We start from the raw sequence: 19,457 nt of genomic DNA on the forward strand, positions 1-19,457 counted from the left end.
AATTTTTAGTGGTATTTCTGCATTCACCGCATGCAGTGAGTTCGTTGGAGTGGTTTTTGTACATCCCTAGCATTTCCTTGAAGCTGTGGCGTGACTGTATTTAATTTGATGCTGTTTGTGTTACTGTTGTTGATTGTAAATGAGGATCCTCTTTCTATTAGGCATCTGATGGTGGATCGGTATATTGTTCTGGCTTTTTGGGGTGATATTCTATTTGCTTTTGCACATAACATTTTAGGTCGCCTCCACACGTATTTTCTTATTGTTACTAATGATTTTAATTGTCCCATTTTAAAAAAAAATGTGCTATCCATTTCACTATTTGTGTGGGAGTATTTGCTTCAATAAAATTTCTAGCCAGTTCTTTTAGTTTTACTTGTTTGTATGCATTCTCTAAATCTAGAATTATAATTCCTTTTTTTTGTTTTGTTTTCGTTTTCCATGATGCAATCAATTATATAATTTGTCGACGTTTGAATTGATCTTTTTCCTGAATCCAAAAGAGGATTCAGGAATAATTTTATTGATCGTGCAGTGTTAATTTCTCCAGGACCGCTGTATTGCTGATTTTTATTATTGTTAATAAAAGTGCAATTATTCTATAGCTTTCGATTTTTCTGGGTGTTTTTGGAACTTTTTATCTGATAAAACTGGGTCTTTCATTTTTCCTGTCAATGATGTTGCCCGGAATATATCATATTTCCTTTGGAGCTGTAATTTCAGAGCTGCAAGAATCCTGAAGAATCCGAATCCGGACTCTTGTTTTGGATTTCGATCCCGAAATGGAGAAGAAAATCCAAAAAGATTGTTTGGGATTCTAATCCAGAGGATACTGGATTAAAGATTGGATCCGATGAAGGATCGAATCCCAGAACTCGATCCGATCCGATCTGCCCAACACTAATATGGACTCTGTTTGACGTTTCGATTTTTGGCGGGTTTTAAACATAAATTTATTAATTCTGCAAATTTGCACCTTCGTACAGTCTAATAAATTGAATAATACCGCATCCTTGTAAGCGTTCCAAAAGTGCGTGCAAAAAATGAAACGAAGAATCTCTCCAGTCATTGAACCTCCTGGTAAAATTGTGGAAGTTGAAACAAATTGCTCAAAATTTACTAAGGTAAATAAAGCCGGCGTTGCCGTACCGTTTTCGAGCGAATTCAATACTGGTGCAACCATTACTGATGTACCGATGGAGTGGGCTGAAGAATGGCCCAACTTGGAGTTCGACGGAAAAGATAGGGTAATATTGAAAAAATAGTGTTTTAACCTATGATTGCTCATCAACAAATATTTGATTTAAGCATTTCACCTTGGATTTGTCGTCATGGAAACAATGCAAAGTGTTGAACGTTGAACAACTAGAAAATAAGCGTGTGAAAGTAATTTTGGAGGATAAACGTTGCAAAGAAAAAGCTGTATGCCACCTTCTACACCCATGGTAAGTTATAAAATATTGTACAGGATTAACATTCACGTAACCTTTTTATTGTAGGAACACGATTGAAGGTATTGAACCAGGGCTCACAGTATCAGTGTTGGCCACCAAAGAGCACGCCAACTCCGAACACTTTATAGTGAATACTGACTGTGGGTTTTTTGTTACGGATCCGGACATATTAGTGTCCGGTACCACAGTAATGAATTCATTGTTTTGCCAGCGTCGGGGAGTTTTGCAGGAATTATTTCGCATTCCAGGACTGGAAAATGCCCAGGTATTTTAAAATGAAACACTGCTGGCTACACGATCACATTTTAATGCTGTGTTCCGTTTTTTATTCCTAAAAAAAGATGGTTATTGGAACGTTAGCACATTGCATTTTTCAACGGTGTCTTTTAGATAAATCTTGCAAGTCCCTAACAGATGTGCAAACAATTGCTGAACATGTTATGAAATCACGCAAAATTATTTCCTCCTTGTATGCAGCGAAGATGAGCGTCAAAGAAGCGTTTTGTTTAATCGATCCATATCTTAAGGAAATAGAAACCTTCATAAAAACGCATCTTCACCTCCGACTAATACATAAAATTAAACCTCCAGCTGATTCTGATAAAATTTCGATATGCGAGATAATTGACATCGAGGAAAACATCTGGTGTCATCAATTAGGAATAAAGGGCAGGATCGATGCAACGGTGTCCGTAGCGCGTGATAATGTAGCGAAACATTGTGAAACAATGCCATTGGAATTAAAAACTGGGTCTGAAAGCAAATCGTTCGAACACATTGGACAGCTAGCATTATACGAAATGATGATGGAACTCGTTGGTCACGACGTTAGCGCCGGTCTACTAGTATACTTGCGAGAAGGGAAATGTAGGCGTGTAGCATCGAATCGCAACATGAAGCGGGATTTGATAATGTTACGAAATGAAGTTAGCCGCTTTTTTAGTGTTTGGATGGTTACAAACGAGAATGGAAACACCGGTTTAGAGACAACACTGCCGTTGAAACCCACACTGCCCGCACCCATCAATAATGAACGAGCATGTGCGAAATGTCAGTACAGCACGGTTTGTGCAGCTTTATCTAAACGTGAACATGAGTTTCGCATCAGTGGCACATCACATAAATTCACGATGCTGGCAGAAACAGCGTGTGAGCATCTAAGAAACAGTGATATTGATTACTTCATTCGGTGGACTGGACTGATCTATCTGGAGGTGAAAGAATCGGCTCAGTGTAAGTTACTAATTACGTTGTAAAAATGGAAACCGATCAAACATTGGTGTCTGTTTTCTTTGCATTGCACAGCGCACTCTGCACGGAACATTTGGAATTTAACACCGAAGGAACGTTCAGAAAATGGTTGGTGCATAGCTGGACTTACTCTGCTTACACCGGTGCATGCTGTAGAAGACCAATATTTTCATACGTTTTCGCTGAATCTACCTTCCAATGGTTTTGATCCTGACGCCGGAAAGGAGAATACAGTCCCACAAACTATTGATTCTTTTCAAGCAGGCGAATACATTGTTTGTAGCACCAATAAGCGGATTGCCGTTGCATCTGGGCATGTTATTAGTTATGCCGGTAATGCACTAGTTGTATCATTTGAACGTGACTTATCGGTTAACTACAGTGGCGAACAATTCATTCTGGATAAGAATGCGTCAGTTAAATTGTCGTGTTTTGATCTGTCCAACTTAGCTATGCTTCTTAATAACGACGAGGCAGGGGCACGAATTCGCAGGTAAGTGAAGTAAATATTTTCTAATACACAAATTCTAATTCGAAAGGTTTAATGTGGTTTTTTCTGGTTTCTTATAGAATTATCATCGATCGTGAAATAGCTACTTTCTCCGATGGAATTCTTTGCAAGTCTATGATTCCAAAAGCTAAAGAAATACTGAAACAATTGAATCGCCATCAAAAGGAGGCAGCATTGAAAGCGGCTGCTGCCGAAACCTACTGTTTGTTGAAGGGTTTGCCCGGTACTGGGAAAACTCAAACTATTATTGGTCTTATAAGGCTGTTATCACTCTTAGGGCAATCTGTTCTGTTGACTAGCAACACGCATTCTGCGGTTGATAATATTTTAAAACGATTACTTCCCTTCCCAGAGCTAAGCTTCATTCGGTTAGGACCAATGGATCGAATCGATCCATCTGTCAGATCATTCGCAGAACCTATTCTGGCAGAGAATTGTGATAGCCCGGAAAAATTAGCAGAATTATACGGGAAATTTGTAAGCAGTTAGCGTAACAAAACTGCCTCTTCTGATGCCAAACTGATGGTGGTTAATCGATTGTTTTTTTTTATTTATTTAAAGCAAATCGTAGCGGCGACATGTATGGCAACAGGACATGCATTGATCTCTGAACGTGTATTCGATTATTGCATCGTAGATGAAGCTACACAAGTTTTTCAAGCTAGTATCATTCGTCCTCTGCTTCGCTGTAAGAAATTCCTTTTAGTCGGAGATCCAGAACAGCTTCCACCTGTGGTTAAATCTGCATCGGCACGGTAATGTTATCTTTATTTTTTAACACGAAACACGTTTTTTTAAACAAATTTTGATTACAACGATATGCCGTTAAACTGCCATGATTTCAGGTCTCTTGGAGCTGCAGAAAGTCTGTTTCATCGATTGGATCAAGAAGGTTCCTACTTCATACTTCCAAAGCAGTACAGAATGAATCGTGTTTTAACGAAGTTAGCAAACGAGTTTACCTACAACGGCAAACTGATATGTGGAAACGATGTTGTTGCTAATGCCACCCTCAAACTACCCAATCTGCCTACAGTGCGTAGGATCTACGAAGTCGAGAGGTGGCTAATGAAAACGATTTCAAACCAAATAGACCTTTCGGCTGTCATTGTGAATACGGGTAATACATATAAATTGAATATTAATTATCAGGAATTGAATGAAACAACGTCGTCGTTGAACTGTCGAAATCGTTTTGCGAAAAATCTTATGAAATATACAAACATCTCGGAAGTCGCTCTGGTGGTATACATCTGCCAAGCATTGCTTCAAGCTGGTGTTAAACTTGAATCTATTGGCATTATAGCACCTTTTCGCGCCCAGGTGGATTTAATACAAAGCAAAGTTCGGAGACTTGCGAGCAGACATCAGACCAGCCCTTTTCAAGGGCCTCTGATCACGAATGTAGATATGCTTGGGAGTGAAAGGGAAAAAGTCGAAAACTCTGGATGCACCATCGAGGTCAACACCGTGGACCAATACCAAGGAAAGGATAAAAAGGTAAATACTTTTCAACTCCTTACTAGTGCGTGTATTACATGATGCGGTTGAAATATTATCGCAAATATACAATTTTAATGATTGCTGTTCTGTGTTGTTCCAGATAATAATATTTTCCTGCACGAAGTCAATTGATCCTGCTACTGTGGCTACTGATTACAACGCTAAAACAGACAGCAGTGCTAATGAAATTTTAAACGACAAACGGCGACTAACCGTTGCGATCACTAGAGCACAAGAGAAGTTCATTATTATTGGCGACAGGACGACACTTGATTCGTACAGTACTTTCAAAATGTTATTCAACGTAGCAAGCAAAGCAAGCCACATTCATGTAGTAGATAAAAAAGATGGGTTTGAATGGACTAATGCATTTGAATTGCTTACTACTTTGTCCGAGTAAAACACATTTTCATGCATATGTTTCCACATTTTAAAAGACAAAAAAATACAAATTTACACGTTTCAACATTTTTTTATCTTATTCGATTTCTCTCACACTTACACTATGTTCAATTTGCTCACGTCGCGCTTTTCAATCGTACGTAAATGTTTTTTTCGCATTCGTTTAAGCTTAGCAGGATTTGTGATGATTTGTACGATTTCCGATTTTCGTTCATTTTCCAACCTTCTTCGTTTGTTATCCTCACGTCGTAGACGTTCTCCTTCATTCTTCTGGCGTCTTGATTCCTTGATTGATTGGGACAATTGTTTGATGTGTTTAATTTCATTTCTGTATGCGATTTGTTGCGAAGGTTTTTTGCCACGAATACTCTTCTTTATTGTAGAAAATCTAATAAACAAAAACAAATTATTTAGAACTATAATATTTTTTTAGCCACACTACCTACCGCTCTTTCTGAGATTTCCATATTCTACCGGATTTCGGTTTTCCTCTCACCGATTTGATCTCGGCTTCATTATCGCCAGAATTCGGTATAGTAATAGTCTGTGCTGCGCCTACCCTGAGTTGTTTACTGGACGCAGTCTCAAATCTGTCTTTCATTTTTGGAGATTATATAACTGTCTCGGTATCGCAAACGTGGTTAAGTTGTGGTAATTGCTTTTCAATTCGCCCTTGACAAAACTATTTTTCGGCGAGATATAGCAAGATATGTTTACAATATGAAACCACATGTCAAGGCTATTGAAGGAGACAAGGTGGTGGAATGTAGAGTATTTTGACAAGTAAGAAGACGAAAAACTAGAAGGTGCATTTGACAAGGGAGGGTGCGTTTGACAGCCTGCAAAATCCCTCAGAAAAGGTACACCGGCCATTTGAATTGCAACGGTGCTTCTCTGTTCGATTAAAATTAATCATTTCTATGTTTTTCTTATTGTACATTTACACAAAATTTTGCGCTTGAATTGGAAGTAATGATAATAACTAATGAAGTATTAAAGAGAATGTCCATTGGGGACGGTTTATATTGTTAAGACTATTGGTGAATGCAAAGTTGCTACCAAGCAAAACTGTATCATTTACATCCAGAATAAATTGAGTAATGAAAAGGCATAAGTGAAACAGTTTTTGATGATGATTACATTTCATATCATTTTGTACAATCATTATCTATCGATATCGATTAGCCACAATCGTCCGTGAAATGTCCCTTTCCATTCGATCTTAAGAGAGCGGCATCTTAAGATAGTGGCACTCCCAAGGAGGAACTCGTGCGCAGATTCAGTTATAACGAAATGAATACCTTCCGATTAATTGATGTTTTTTACACGAAAAGAACCACATGTACATGGTACAGTAACATCCTTTCGTTCATATTTAGCACCGCCACAATATGGTTTCAAGTCATACATTCGGCGAACCACACCAAAAATCTTGCTGACCACAATGCGTCTGGACATATAAATCAAGCATATACTGCAATATTCTTATTTTTTAATAGATAAGCTGGTATCAATTACCTAGCAATGAAATAAGTGATATATTCTACAAATAATTATTAAATTTCCCCTTCTCAAATGATACACGTCCTATACGCTTGAACCGCTTTAACTGTAGTTATAAACGTATGACCCCACACCCACAAACGTCAAATTATTGGAAGAAGAATTTTGCGGAAAATCGTTAATTTTCAACCTTGTCTCCTTCAATAGCCTTGCCCACAAACGTCAAATTATTGGAAGAAGAATTTTGCGGAAAATCGTTAATATTCAACCTTGTCTCCTTCAATAGCCTTGCTACATGCTATGCCAACATGACACACTCTATTTTATCTGTCACGTACTTTATATTTTCATGTGACTTTGCAACGCCATCATGGATTTTAATTTGACAATTTTGGTATGGAGTGAGGTTAACCTCACTCGGGCATATTTGCCAAGCATTATTTGAAAGAAACGTTACCAATTTCCTGTTTGACTGAAATTGTATTCCTTATTTCATGTAGAGGGATACTCCATAAGAGATTTTCACGGATTATGGTGTTATTACAAGTAACGAAACATCCCCACAGACAATGATGTTTTTTAACGTTACACAGCATCAACTGTAGCACTGTATTCATTTTCAACTTCAGTCTTTTCCCGAGTTACGCGACACTCGAGTTACACGAATTCGAGATACGCGAATTTCAAAATTTCGACAATTCGTGTAATTTTCTATGTGGAATTGAAGTTTGTATTCGTCAAATTTCAAATTTTCTCCAATATACGTTAAATTTCGATATTAAAAGCATTAATTTTGTTATGTTAAAACATGATCTTGTTAAAAAATTTGCTCTAATTGTCGAAATTAACGTAAAAATATCAATTATTAATGTGAATGCTCTGTGACGTGAAAAGAAGAAACAGCTCACTGAATACTAACTATAAACGATATAGTAAAGGGTAACTCGTATTACGTGAAAATTCGAGTTACGCGAATTTCTTTGGCACGCATTATTCGCGTAACTCGGGAAAAGACTGTAATTGATCTTAGGTCATACTGGATTATCGCCTGACTTAGGACTTTAAATAAACCAGCTCGATGTTGAAAAACAATTGATTCTTTTGGTATGTAGCAGCAATCATAGTAAGCTATGAATAGCTTTTTCTTTTATTAATGCCACAACTTGTGTTCAGTTTTCATCTTACGTTGTCGAAGCAAGTTAAAAAAAGAATTAAGTTGGTTATCTTATCCGGTTATCCGCTTACATTGAAGGTTTGATCGCAACTCTACTGCATACAAAAACATACAGGCAAGCCATCAGTGTGCTCGAAACCCGAACATCCAATTTGGGAAAAAATCAAAATAGTCACCCGTTGCGGCTAAACTTTGCCTCTAAGTCATGTATTTTTGAAATATTGACACTCAACAAAAAAAAAGGGAAGGGAAAATTTGACTGCCACGACTATATTACAAGATTACTAATTCTTGTATATTTCTACCAGTTTTCAAATTATGACTAAATTACAAACATAACGCTAACAATGTATACAATTGTACTCTATTATTCGAATGCAATTTGAATGAATTCAACATTCAAAACATATTTTTATTATTGTATTCTTGATGAATGATATCATAGTTGATCGTTATTACTATTTATTTGTGATTGTGATATACGTAGGATCGCATTCAAAATTTACTTCAACATGTCCATTACCAATTGTTCTGTATCGTTCAAAGTTAATGCACGGGTATTTTGCAGCAACTTTCGTTTTCTCTTTTCGGACGGCATCATGTGTTGACTATTTTCAAGTTGTGCCGTTTCACTTAGCGTTTCTTTTGCATGTTTTGTACCATACACTTTGTCCGGATCTGGAAGCCAATCTAGATCCACGCTAGCATCGGTTTCACCACCGAAATCATCAGCCGCGGCGCAGAAATCATTTCCTTTCAGTTGCCGTTCTTTTTCCTTTACAGTAACACGTTTTGCTTTCTTCAACGCTTTGTAGCGCTTTTTATCTTCCGCATCTTGCTGTTCCAGCCTTAAGCGTGCCTCCATTAAATCGTAAGCATCATTTTCCTGTCCATCATCAAGGGTAACCGGCATGCCATCATCGTCGAATGCGGTACGTTTGCTAATGGACAAGGACTTTTTCATTATTTTGTGCCTAGATATTCGTTTCCTTGTTCCAATTGCGTGTATTACATTAGATGCAGCATAGGAGTTTTCCATTTTGTTGTTTTGTTCGAAATTTGTTGACCGTTCGAAATCATTGTCGATGCGCTTTACTTGCAGAAAATCATCTACATCCTGATCATCGTCCTCACTGCTATCTCTGGATTCAGTAACGGCGATAAAACTTTTGTTGTTTGATATCGCCTGACAACCTCTTTCTGATGTGCGCGAAATAAAGCGTACACGAGGTGTAATGCTTAATCCCAATGATCGTGCAAACTCATCGAGGTTCAATTTTTGCAATTGAAAAACCTCTTTATTCTTCATCAATGCCACTGACTTAATGTAAGCAACAAATGCACGTTTCGCGCATTCTTTTAATTCAGGAAATTGAGCGAGGAGTGATTGGATTTTTGCCAGAGGTGAAAACAATTGCCGCTCATCAATTTTTATTTCCTTTATGGGTATTTTACTGCTATCTAGCAATTTCAGCATACCAAGAGCTTCGTGCGGCAACAATACGAGTAAATTCTCGCCACTGATATTTAACCTTGCTGTTCGTCCGGCTCTATGAATATATTGGACAACATCTTCTGGGCAGTCCATTTGCACTACCCAGTTTACTTTGGGAAAATCTAGTCCACGCGATGCCACGTCTGTCGCCATCAGACACACGTTTGTTTTCTTTTTGCAGAACTCGGCATACATCTTATTACGTTTTTCTTGATTCATTCCTCCATACAATGGAAGGAGCAACGACGCAGGACGCATCTTTTTAAAAACTTGATAGAAATACTTCACTTGTTTGCAAGTAGAAAAGAAAACTATGATTTTTTGCTTTGGATGGGTATGCAAAAAAGACCATAACATAGTTAATTTAGCAGAAAGATCTACTACCACGTAGCTTTGCTGCAGCTTGTTAGGGGTAGCGATTTGTTCATGCTCGTGTGGAGCAATACGGGTGGGATTTACGAGTTTGACTCGAGCTAATTCACGAACCGAATTTGTCTGTGTGGCAGAGAACAGTAAAGTTTGACGGACATCCGGAAGGTTTTCGATTATGGAATTCATTGTCGCTGCGAATCCCATGTCCAAGCATCTATCAGCCTCGTCCAACACCAGAATCTTCAAATTAGTTGTATCAAATGAAGGGTTTTCATCCATATGCTGTAATAATCGGCCCGGCGTGCCTATTACGATGTTCAGGTTGTGTAGCCGATTTCGTTCGATTTTTAGATTTTGTCCGCCAATTAGTAGACCAGTGGTAAAATCGTGATGTTTTCCAACTTGTGCCGTCGTTTCGAATATTTGTGTAGCAAGTTCTCGTGTAGGAGTAATTATAAGTGCCCCAAGACCATCCATGCGGGTCCATTTTTCAACAAATAACCGTTCCAGGATGGGAACTACGAATGCTAATGTTTTGCCACTGCCTGTCTTCGCTGCTGCCACAATATCTTTACCACACAATGCAGGTGTAATAGATTCTCGTTGAATGATGGTAGGCCTGGTGAAATTCGACTCATTTAAGCCAGTGAGTGTTTTTTGCGAAAGGGGGATATCTTTGAATGTTTCAATTGTACCGGTAACGCGTGAAGATTCTTTAGAGTAACGTTGAATTAATATTTTGATTTCTTCCTCCTCTTCACTCAAGGAAAGATGTAATTTGGATCGCTTGTACTGCTTCAAGTTTTGATGTGGGAAATATAATTGTGGCTCTTCTTGGACGGAATTCCGTTTCGCAGCATTACTAACTGTTCTTTTACGGCGCTCTTCAGAGGTTTTGAACTTATTTTTTCTAGCGTAATTAACGTGCTTTTTATTTTCGCGTACTTTACCCATTCCGAATCAAAAGCTAGAAACGTGGTTTTCCTGACTTTGTTTTGTTCTCGCTTGCAAGGCTCTACAATATTACAACATCTTGACAATACAGTGACGATTATAAGATTCTGCAAGGTCTTTACATGGAAGGTAAATTGCACGATTTTTAGAAAACAAAACAAACATGATTTTGGGACATAAATTATTTTTCAATTAACAATCTACAGATGCTTTATGTAATGAAAACAGTAGCTCGAAATTGTTACCCCTCGTGATATCTGACGATGCCTTACAGTCATTTCCAGAGTCGCGCGACACTCCAGTTATGCGAATTCGAGATACACAAATATCAATGTATGGTCAATTCGTGTAATTTTGTACGTGGAATTGATTTACTAGTTCGTCAAAATTTCATTTTTTACAAAAATACGTTACATTTTACTGTTATAAAATTACTTTTGGTAAACTGTTACGTTACTTGGGTAATTACTGTACAGTCTTTTCCCGAGTTACGCGAATAATGCGTGCCAGAGAAATTCGCGTAACTCGAATTTTCGCGTAACTCGGATTCTCTTCAGAATATCGTTTATAGTTAGTATTCAGTGATCGATTTCTTCTTTTCACGTTACGAAGTACATTATTAATTGATATTTCTACGTTTATTTCGACAATTAGAGTAAATTTCTACTAAAATTAATGTTTTTGATTTCAAAATGTAACGTATTTTTGGGAAAATCTGAAATTTGACCGATACAAACTTCAATTCCATATACAAAATTACGCGAATTGTCAAATTTTTAGGATTCGCGTATCTCGAATTCGCGTAACTAGAGTGTCGCGTAACTCGGGAAAAGACTGTATACCGAATTCTCCAGCTTAATATACTTTTTGCTTAAAAACAAGGCGATCACAAACATAACGTTCCAACTTGACATTTCGTAACCAACAGCAGTACATCTGTAGATATTCATCTTGATCTTTAGGTATACCTTGTTCTCTGGGATGAAGAAAACAGTCTGTCAAATTGCAAACAACAATTTTTTATTTTAAGAAACTTGAGGAAAATGGCAGCCACAAGGAGATTGCAAAAAGTAAGATTTTCTGTGATCTGGTAACTATTTTGCTGGATAGAGCTAAATACATATAACTCCAGCAACAGTTTCTGAAAAACAGTTGTTATTAAGCTTGCATACTTTTCGTAAGCATTCAGTTTTTGTAGACTATGCAGTGTTCATTATATGGGGTATCAGGATTTAATGGGAAAAGACCTTGTGTAATGTAATACAGCCACTGTAGTGCATTTATGAACAAAATTTCAGTTGTTTAAGCAGTGCCGTTTTGTACAAAATGCAATACTCGAATGGTTTATTTTAGATATTGTCATATGTGTATTCTTTCTGTGCAGGAACTAGCAGACATTCGAGCATCAGGAATGAAATCTTTTCGTGACATTGTTGTGGATGAAGCTAATTTACTGCTATGGACAGGATTGATTGTACCGGTAAGAACAATACTGTATCTTATATTCAACTGAATGTGTATTTCATTGCGATTGTTATCTTTTCCAATAACGATGAACGATAAAAGCATGGGAAGTGAAAACTTTATTTAGTTTATTTTTAATTGCACTACCTTGCTTCCGCATAGCTTCGCCAAACAAAGTGAGGCGATGCGTACAGGGTCGTTTTTATTTACCTCCGCTAATTGACACGTAATTCTCTTCTTTCTCGTTCTATATTTCAAAGGACAATGTTCCCTACAACAAGGGTGCTTTTAGAATAGAGATAAATTTCCCAGCCGAATACCCCTTCAAACCACCAAAGATTTCGTTTAAAACTAAAATATATCATCCAAACATAGATGAAAAGGGACAAGTTTGTCTACCTATTATAAGTGCTGAGAATTGGAAACCGGCTACAAAAACAGATCAAGGTTAGTAAAATTGTTTAAAATTGGAATTGTTGTAAACGATAAATTGACTTAGCAAACCAAATAAATTATAATCATCTGTTGCAGTTATTCAAGCATTGATAGAACTTGTTAACGATCCCGAGCCAGAACATCCTCTACGGGCAGATCTAGCAGAGGAATTTCTGAAAGATAGGAAAAAATTTACCAAGAACGCCGAAGAACACACCAGGAAGCACAGCGAAAAGCGACCGGAATAAAGGGAAAGAACAGATATAGAATGGTTAACTAAGACTACCATTAAAGTCATCGATACAGCGATTGTAAATTGCAGACCGTGGTAATGAAGATGATGAATGTAAGGATGTAATTCAAATACATATTTTATTCGTGAGACGAAGGGCCAAACAACAAATCATTGAGAAAACCAGCTTAGTAATTTGCTTATAGCCCTTAACCAATATAGCGTGATGATAAGGAATCCCTCTATCAATTGTTAATTTGTTTTATGAGATTTTACAATTATATGGTATAACTGTTTTCGCCGAGTTCTTGGTCTTCAATCAAATTTACTTCGTTGAGTTATTTTCATTAAATTTGATTAAGCAGATCAATGTTTTTTTGCTCGAACCTTATATCTACTGTACCAGATAGGGACCGGAAAGAACAGCTATTGCAGGAAAAATTGCAACCTTTAGAATTCACATCGTCGTTCACACCTCACCGTGGTCTGTTTGATTTATTACACCCAATAACCCATTTCTATTGCCACGATTGCATGTATCATCTCTCATAATTACGTGTATTTGAGCAAAAACGAAAGGTATTATAATAATTTGATGCTCTTGTGTACCAAATGCAGGAAACTTAAATTTTCACTGCTTGTTGTCGTTACTCGCGATTCTCCTGGATTATGCAAGTAAGCATAGTTGGTTTGTATAGCTGGTATCAATATTTAATCGAATATCGTTCGTTTTATACACTCATAGTCGTGATAAAAAAGCCTTACTGAAACGTTTTATTATTACTTGTGTCCCATATCGTTTATTTTCGTTTCTATCGTTTCGTTCATTTATATCGTTTTCAAACTATTTTGTTCGCTACATTTTCTACATTAATAGTTTGGAAGCTCTAAACTTCAGAATATTTTTTAATCTGAACATCTAATAGACAACATTAGAGAGGAGAAGCAAAATTGACGGATTCGAGCTTTTGGATTGAAAAAGATAAAGGATATACAAACACTATAAGTTCTACTGTTCTTAAAGTCACTAGTGATTTTATATTTTTTTAGTAATTTTATTTATAAATGGCTATTTGCGCATTCAATGTTTTTGAAATTTCTGCCTAGCTGTGATGCTTATAAAAATGGGAACATTGAATTTGTTTGATTCTCAAATTCTCAGTGCAAATCAGGATATCTTTTGTTAATAGTTTGGTTAAACTAGTTATTATGAAAGAACGAGATGACCATGTTAGAGTAATAACAGTCAACACGTACTAACGCAGGCACTTGTCGAATGAAGACATTTTATAATGTCCATCTGCAGTACTGCTGCGTAAGAAGATTTCTGTTTCTCCTTTTTAGCGTAATGATATCACAACCATTTCAGGGTTACGAAGTTTAATTCTATCTCGTGCCCAGATAGTTATGTTTTACGCAGTTACGCATATAGATACTATCTATCTTCGTAACGGTTCGGTCCGTATTAGCGACTGGCACAACGGTAGTAAATAAGAAAACATTAAATGGATTGATCTTTAGAAAATATAAAAAATAAATAAATAAAATTAAAAAAAAATTCACTTACTGAAAGACCTTTTCAGACCTGCCAAAGAGTGCAAGTGCAAGTAATTCAAGATGATCCTAAAGATAAGATGTATCTAGGATTGATAATTACGATAGTCTTTTACGATATCTGGATCATGCTGGTGCTGGGTGACAATCTGTAAGTACTGTGGAGTGATCAAAGATTAGGCAAACTAGACACCTTGCATTAAATGGACGATTACCATTACCATTACCACGAGTACCACAGTAATAAGATGCATCAGATTAGATGTTAAGAAGTGTACCGAGTGAAACCGATTTGTGAGGGAAGCTGAAGTTTTACTTGAAGTAACCAATTAAAAAACCAACATGACAAGTAACTATGCTATGTAAACAACTTTATACTCGAAAATACTTCAAATTCTGTTTTTATTTTATTATTTTATGCTATGTACTTAATTTATTTACACAACGGTAAAAACAAACTTAACAGTTTGCCAACAAAAAAACTTACATTAACGTATAGTACCAAAAGTTATATCCTTGTGTGCAAAAAAAAACTGTTTTGTGTAAACTTGTTTTTTGTACCACTTACTTCTGCTTTAACACCTTTAACATGCCTTTACACCTGTTATCGATCTTGGCGTGATTTAGCCTTCTTTCGTGCACATTTATATTGCCTGAAATGGTATTTTCAGCGTGATGGTTATCAGATCAAATTTAATCCATAATGGCTCATATGCCTTTTTTTTTGAAAAATATTGTTTTCTATAATGTGATTGACAAGTTTGATTTAACATATTTTAAAAGAAACTAACACAAAAATGTTTATTTTTTTTAATGTTTAAAGCTAAGATACTGTTTATATGTCACTAGTAGAAAATAATTTAAAAAAAAATAATACGAATCATGCGAAGGGGTGAATATAATGATAAATGATTCATTTGCTAGCCAACAATACATTTTTTACTAGTATTTATTGTTCAATCTATTATGCATTAAATCCAGATTGTACAGAATTATTCAATATGTAAGTGTTTATGAATCAGTTTTTTCATCAATTGGGCTTAAAGCAATGTTTAAAGAGCATAGATTAATATTTAACATAAGTCTTGTGATTTACAGGAAGAAAACCCTTATCTTTGCTAATATTTTTTTTTCTATTTGTAGGTAATGTCAAAATGAATCTAGGTATCTTGCACAAAACATATATCATTTAGTTCACAAAATAAATATGAATAAAAGCCGACATTGTAAAACAAACGCCAGCCAAATGTTTTGTTTGATATTGGTTGTAGGCTTTGTATGAGTTGTCTATATAGCGAAGGTTAAGGTAATTTTTTACCATTTTGTTCCTTTCAGAATCAAGGAAAAATTTGTCGTTCATTACAGTGCCTTACAAGAACCAAAGGATTGAAATGATTATTAGTGAACAATATATTTATCATTTAATTCCCTAAGCTTTAGCATTCCTACTTTTTGTTTGTATTAACTGAGAATGGCATATACACTGTTTCGAATTACATTACATACATAAACTATTCTCAAGACACAGAAATTACAAACTAATAAAAATAAGAGCCTTTCGCAAAAAAAATAACAGTGCTCAATAAGTCAATAGTATCATTTGAGCCATTGCATAATTATAATGCCAACCATGGATAATGTTGCAATGCTTCTTTTGATCTGTCTCCATAATCGTACGTTACTTCAACGCCTTTTCCAATATCCTCTTTGGCAATAAGCACAAGATGAGGTTGATTATTGATGGGGACAGTTTTGGTAACCAGATTACCATTTCGCGAATGGTTAACTAGCCGTCCCAGCTTTCCACTTTCGGCTGTTGCATCAATACTAAAAAGCAGGAACATAGTTGATTTGAGTAAAGCATGTAAGGGAGTAGACAACGTAAATATAATCTTACCAATGTTGTAGATTCTTGTGTCTGAAGTAGTACATGTAACACCCAGTATTATCATCTTTTGCATATATTTGCTCTCGTTGTTTTGCTTCGGAAACACTTATAAGGTCGCCAATATATTCTACAACAAATTCACCTTTCGAAAAAGGGCGTGTGGTTACAATGCCACGGCCCTTTCCTTCAAAATGCTCGATCTGTACATATAAAATAGAAAACAAACAACAATTGAACATTAATCATATGTACCACACAAACAATTTATCGATTCATAAGATCATTTTTTCCGTTCATATTATCACGATTATGAGGTTGTTCTTGTTTGTATGGTTTAGGAATTTTGGGACTCTTGGACCACTTGATTATAAGGCTGACTAAGGAGTTGATGCTCAACAAGAATATTAGAACGATTATTTTCCAAGGTTAATTCCAAGGTATGTTAAATTGCGTATTAGCTGCGTATAATGGACGATATCTTTATATTTTTCATGCATGCTTATTTCAAATAAAAAATGTCAAATATGCATTTTACAAACCCACCAAAAAAGGACGTTTGAAACATTGAATTATGTGGTTAATTGTGTGAAGTGAAAAATTAAATATTATTAAAGAATAATAAACTAGTGCCAAGGGGGCGGCTCTGTGGCATGATGGTAGCAGTGCCTGTCTTCACACAAACAGACCGGACCCAATTCCCCGTACGCAGGACAGACTATTCAGCTATCTCAGAAAGCTAGAAACGGCCTCTTGAGGTTGTCGATACAGAAGAAGAAACCAGTGCCAAGTGAAACTGTTTTCCCATACATTAACCATGCTTAAAATCTTAGTCTTAGACCATACATATTTGGCTTAGTACTGTTAAACGAGCAAGCCCGGGACGGGAGATAAGGCTCATAACTGGGCCTAGTAAGAAGAAGAAATGCATAGTAACGTTCGATTTCAACGTTCGGTCTTCGGCCGTCAGAATGGAGTTAAATAAAAAAAAATAAAAGATCAGTCCAGCCCATTCATAATTAAATTACAGCGAAAATGAAGTAAAATCATATGATTCTGTAAGAACAATTAATTATTTCCAAGATAAACAATTACTTAAGCAGATGTTATTCCGAAAATTTAAATTTTGTGTAAATTGTTCTTTTGTACTGCAACAGGTTACAAAATAAATCTTTTTCAATTACCTTCAGCCCTTCTTCGCGTCCTTCTCCAATGGCTTGTTCGATATCACGATCCCGCTCAACTTGAACTTCCTTTTTTGTCTTCCGTACACTTCGTCTTATGGGGTAGAATTCCGTAATTTTTTTACTGCAACCAGTGATCTGGTTAGGATTAGCGTGTCTAACAAGTTGACGATTTTGCACTTGCATCTTATTTTTTGCCTCTGGTCTAATTGTAATACACATTTCGCTTTCAGAATCATCCGGTTTTTGGGGTTTTAATTCTATGTCCGGCTTTGCTGCTTCACCTTTCGAAATTGCATCATCTTTTACAATTAGCCTTCAAGATAATAGAGAGAAAAATATTATAAGCAAGTGGATTACAAAAGCAGCTATATGAAATTTGCAAGCACCTTTTTCGAGTTTTATTGGTAATGGCTCGTTTTTTGCTACGATCGTTTTCCGAAGCAGCCGCATTTAACAGGCCTGGTGGACTTTGCAAATAGATTATTGCATTTTTAGCTGGCGAGGGACACAGAATTCTATGAGGAGTTGCTGGCTTTTTTCGCTTCTCAGAATTTTTTATTTGGTCGCTGCTCATTGCCGATTCAGTTTGGTCATTTATGTGCGACAAGGTTACAACAGATCCGTCCGACCCTGATAGGATAACAACACCGCTGTCACCACTATCGCAAGAGTTATCTCCATCGTGTAGTAAGTTTTCCGCAGTGGTTGTAGAATCGATCTGTGTTACTTGTGTTGGTTTAGAGAGATCTAGCACATGCTGGTCAACATTTACAATTGATGTCTTTTTCCGATCTTCCGAGCTCTTCATACTGTTCACTTTCCAGAAAGAGTTTATCTTTGGTTGCATTGACGATGAGAAGGGTTCAATTTTTATTTCTGAGTTTGTTAGAAAAGAATTGTGCATCATTTTAAAACTTTGATTTTGTGCGTTCGATATTTTTGAGAAATTTAGGCTTAACACTGGATCCTGTAGGAATATGTTATTGTTAATTGATTTTATTGAATCAACTTCTTCGTCTCTTGTTTCTGAAGCAGGCAAATCTAACAATTGCACCTCAGAAACGTCATCAGGATTATTGTTTGTAATATCGATGCTTTGATCGTCAGTTTGTAGTGGATCGATAGAGTTTATGACATCTTTAATGTTAGGATTTGTTTTTTTCTCTAAATATTGTGATATGTCCGATGTTTTAACACGACCCCCACGAAGCTTCATGGGTTCCACACTATGGAATTTAGCAGTAATGTGATTTATCTGTTGAACCGCTTCAACGTTGTCATTATTGTCTTTAGAGGCGAATTTAATATCCTTACGCTTCGGACTGGCAGTATCATCGTGAAAAGGTTTGGCAGAAATCTTTTCAGCATTTCGCGTCCGTCGACCTAAAAAATGTGAAGAAAATCATGTTGCATATTATAAGCTATGTAAAACTTACATTAAATGAAATGTGCGCTAATTAATTCGTATTCTCAAAAACACAGTTGCCGTGTATCGGAAAATAGAAGAAGAAACCTAAACAAATTCATTAGAAACAATTTATATATATATATTATAGTACACTCTTGTAATACGCTCCTATATAAGTACACTCCTTGAAATTTAACTACAGACGCCGAGTGCTAATCATATCAAGATATCGCCGCTACCTAACAAACATAAGTTCTGACTTCGATTAGGACACGTACGAAAGTGCATAAGTGTTTGTTGCACATATAATAAACAAACCACGTAATATTTAATGTAATAGAATCTATGGGCTACAAAATATAACCTACCTTTAAGCATTTTTAATGTTCTTGGGGAAGCGTATGTCCTTTGTTTAATATAGCACGCTGGAACTCTCTTTCCGTGCTGTAACACGATATTGGTTTAATGTAACACGATATATGATGGTTACATTGAGGCACACGGATTATTGTTGTTTAACACGGTCGGGTACAAGTGGTAGGAAACGTTTTAAGACACAATTCAACCGCACTAAACTAAAATTCAAAGGTATCCAGATTTGACTGCAAGATTAGGCGTCGTATAGTTGGAATGGCATCTTTTCTTCTTTCTTTTCTTTTTAGCATCAATTATT

The 19,457-nt window shown here is 36.3% G+C and overlaps 4 protein-coding genes across 4 annotated transcripts; 2 read left to right on the top strand and 2 right to left on the bottom strand.

Annotated features, from left to right (window-relative positions):
- The first annotated feature begins 1,043 nt into the window (after positions 1–1,043).
- LOC128719802 (DNA replication ATP-dependent helicase/nuclease DNA2) lies at positions 1,044–5,119 on the top strand. Its single transcript, XM_053813438.1, has 9 exons — positions 1,044–1,247; positions 1,309–1,445; positions 1,500–1,719; positions 1,796–2,687; positions 2,760–3,198; positions 3,276–3,693; positions 3,778–3,971; positions 4,062–4,716; positions 4,820–5,119. The coding sequence occupies exons 1-9, from the start codon at positions 1,044–1,046 to the stop codon at positions 5,117–5,119; spliced, it is 3,459 nt and encodes a 1,152-aa protein (XP_053669413.1).
- A 3,181-nt stretch (positions 5,120–8,300) lies between these two features.
- LOC128718158 (probable ATP-dependent RNA helicase DDX10) lies at positions 8,301–10,619 on the bottom strand. The gene has a single exon (XM_053811830.1). It carries the CDS (start codon positions 10,617–10,619, stop codon positions 8,301–8,303), a length of 2,319 nt encoding a protein of 772 aa, XP_053667805.1.
- Positions 10,620–11,662: 1,043 nt separating this feature from the next.
- Positions 11,663–12,770, top strand: LOC128719475 (ubiquitin-conjugating enzyme E2-18 kDa). Its single transcript, XM_053813098.1, has 4 exons — positions 11,663–11,689; positions 12,004–12,099; positions 12,344–12,530; positions 12,615–12,770. The coding sequence occupies exons 1-4, from the start codon at positions 11,663–11,665 to the stop codon at positions 12,764–12,766; spliced, it is 462 nt and encodes a 153-aa protein (XP_053669073.1). The 3' UTR covers positions 12,767–12,770.
- Positions 12,771–15,920: 3,150 nt separating this feature from the next.
- On the bottom strand, positions 15,921–19,162 carry LOC128708371 (histone-lysine N-methyltransferase PR-Set7). The gene is made up of 5 exons (XM_053803347.1): positions 19,153–19,162; positions 17,763–18,759; positions 17,374–17,689; positions 16,202–16,392; positions 15,921–16,131 (listed from the first exon to the last, which is right to left on the bottom strand). The coding sequence occupies exons 1-5, from the start codon at positions 19,160–19,162 to the stop codon at positions 15,921–15,923; spliced, it is 1,725 nt and encodes a 574-aa protein (XP_053659322.1).
- Between the last annotated feature and the right edge of the window lie 295 nt (positions 19,163–19,457).

Source organism: Anopheles marshallii, chromosome 2, assembly GCF_943734725.1.
Source record: "Anopheles marshallii chromosome 2, idAnoMarsDA_429_01, whole genome shotgun sequence".
NCBI classification, from domain to species: Eukaryota; Metazoa; Arthropoda; class Insecta; order Diptera; family Culicidae; genus Anopheles; species Anopheles marshallii.

Coding starts and splice junctions, on each gene's coding strand:
- LOC128719802 (XM_053813438.1), top strand. CDS start 1,044: ATGAAACGAAGAATCTCTCCAGTCATTGAACCTCCTGGTAAAATTGTG. Junction 1,446..1,499: donor TGCCACCTTCTACACCCATG/GTAAGTTATAAA, acceptor TTTTTATTGTAG/GAACACGATTGAAGGTATTG. Junction 3,199..3,275: donor GCAGGGGCACGAATTCGCAG/GTAAGTGAAGTA, acceptor GGTTTCTTATAG/AATTATCATCGATCGTGAAA.
- LOC128718158 (XM_053811830.1), bottom strand. CDS start 10,619: ATGGGTAAAGTACGCGAAAATAAAAAGCACGTTAATTACGCTAGAAAA.
- LOC128708371 (XM_053803347.1), bottom strand. Junction 16,393..17,373: donor GACGCGAAGAAGGGCTGAAG/GTAATTGAAAAA, acceptor TTATATGTACAG/ATCGAGCATTTTGAAGGAAA. Junction 16,132..16,201: donor CACAAGAATCTACAACATTG/GTAAGATTATAT, acceptor CCTGCTTTTTAG/TATTGATGCAACAGCCGAAA.
- LOC128719475 (XM_053813098.1), top strand. CDS start 11,663: ATGGCAGCCACAAGGAGATTGCAAAAA. Junction 11,690..12,003: donor CCACAAGGAGATTGCAAAAA/GTAAGATTTTCT, acceptor CTTTCTGTGCAG/GAACTAGCAGACATTCGAGC. Junction 12,531..12,614: donor GGCTACAAAAACAGATCAAG/GTTAGTAAAATT, acceptor CATCTGTTGCAG/TTATTCAAGCATTGATAGAA.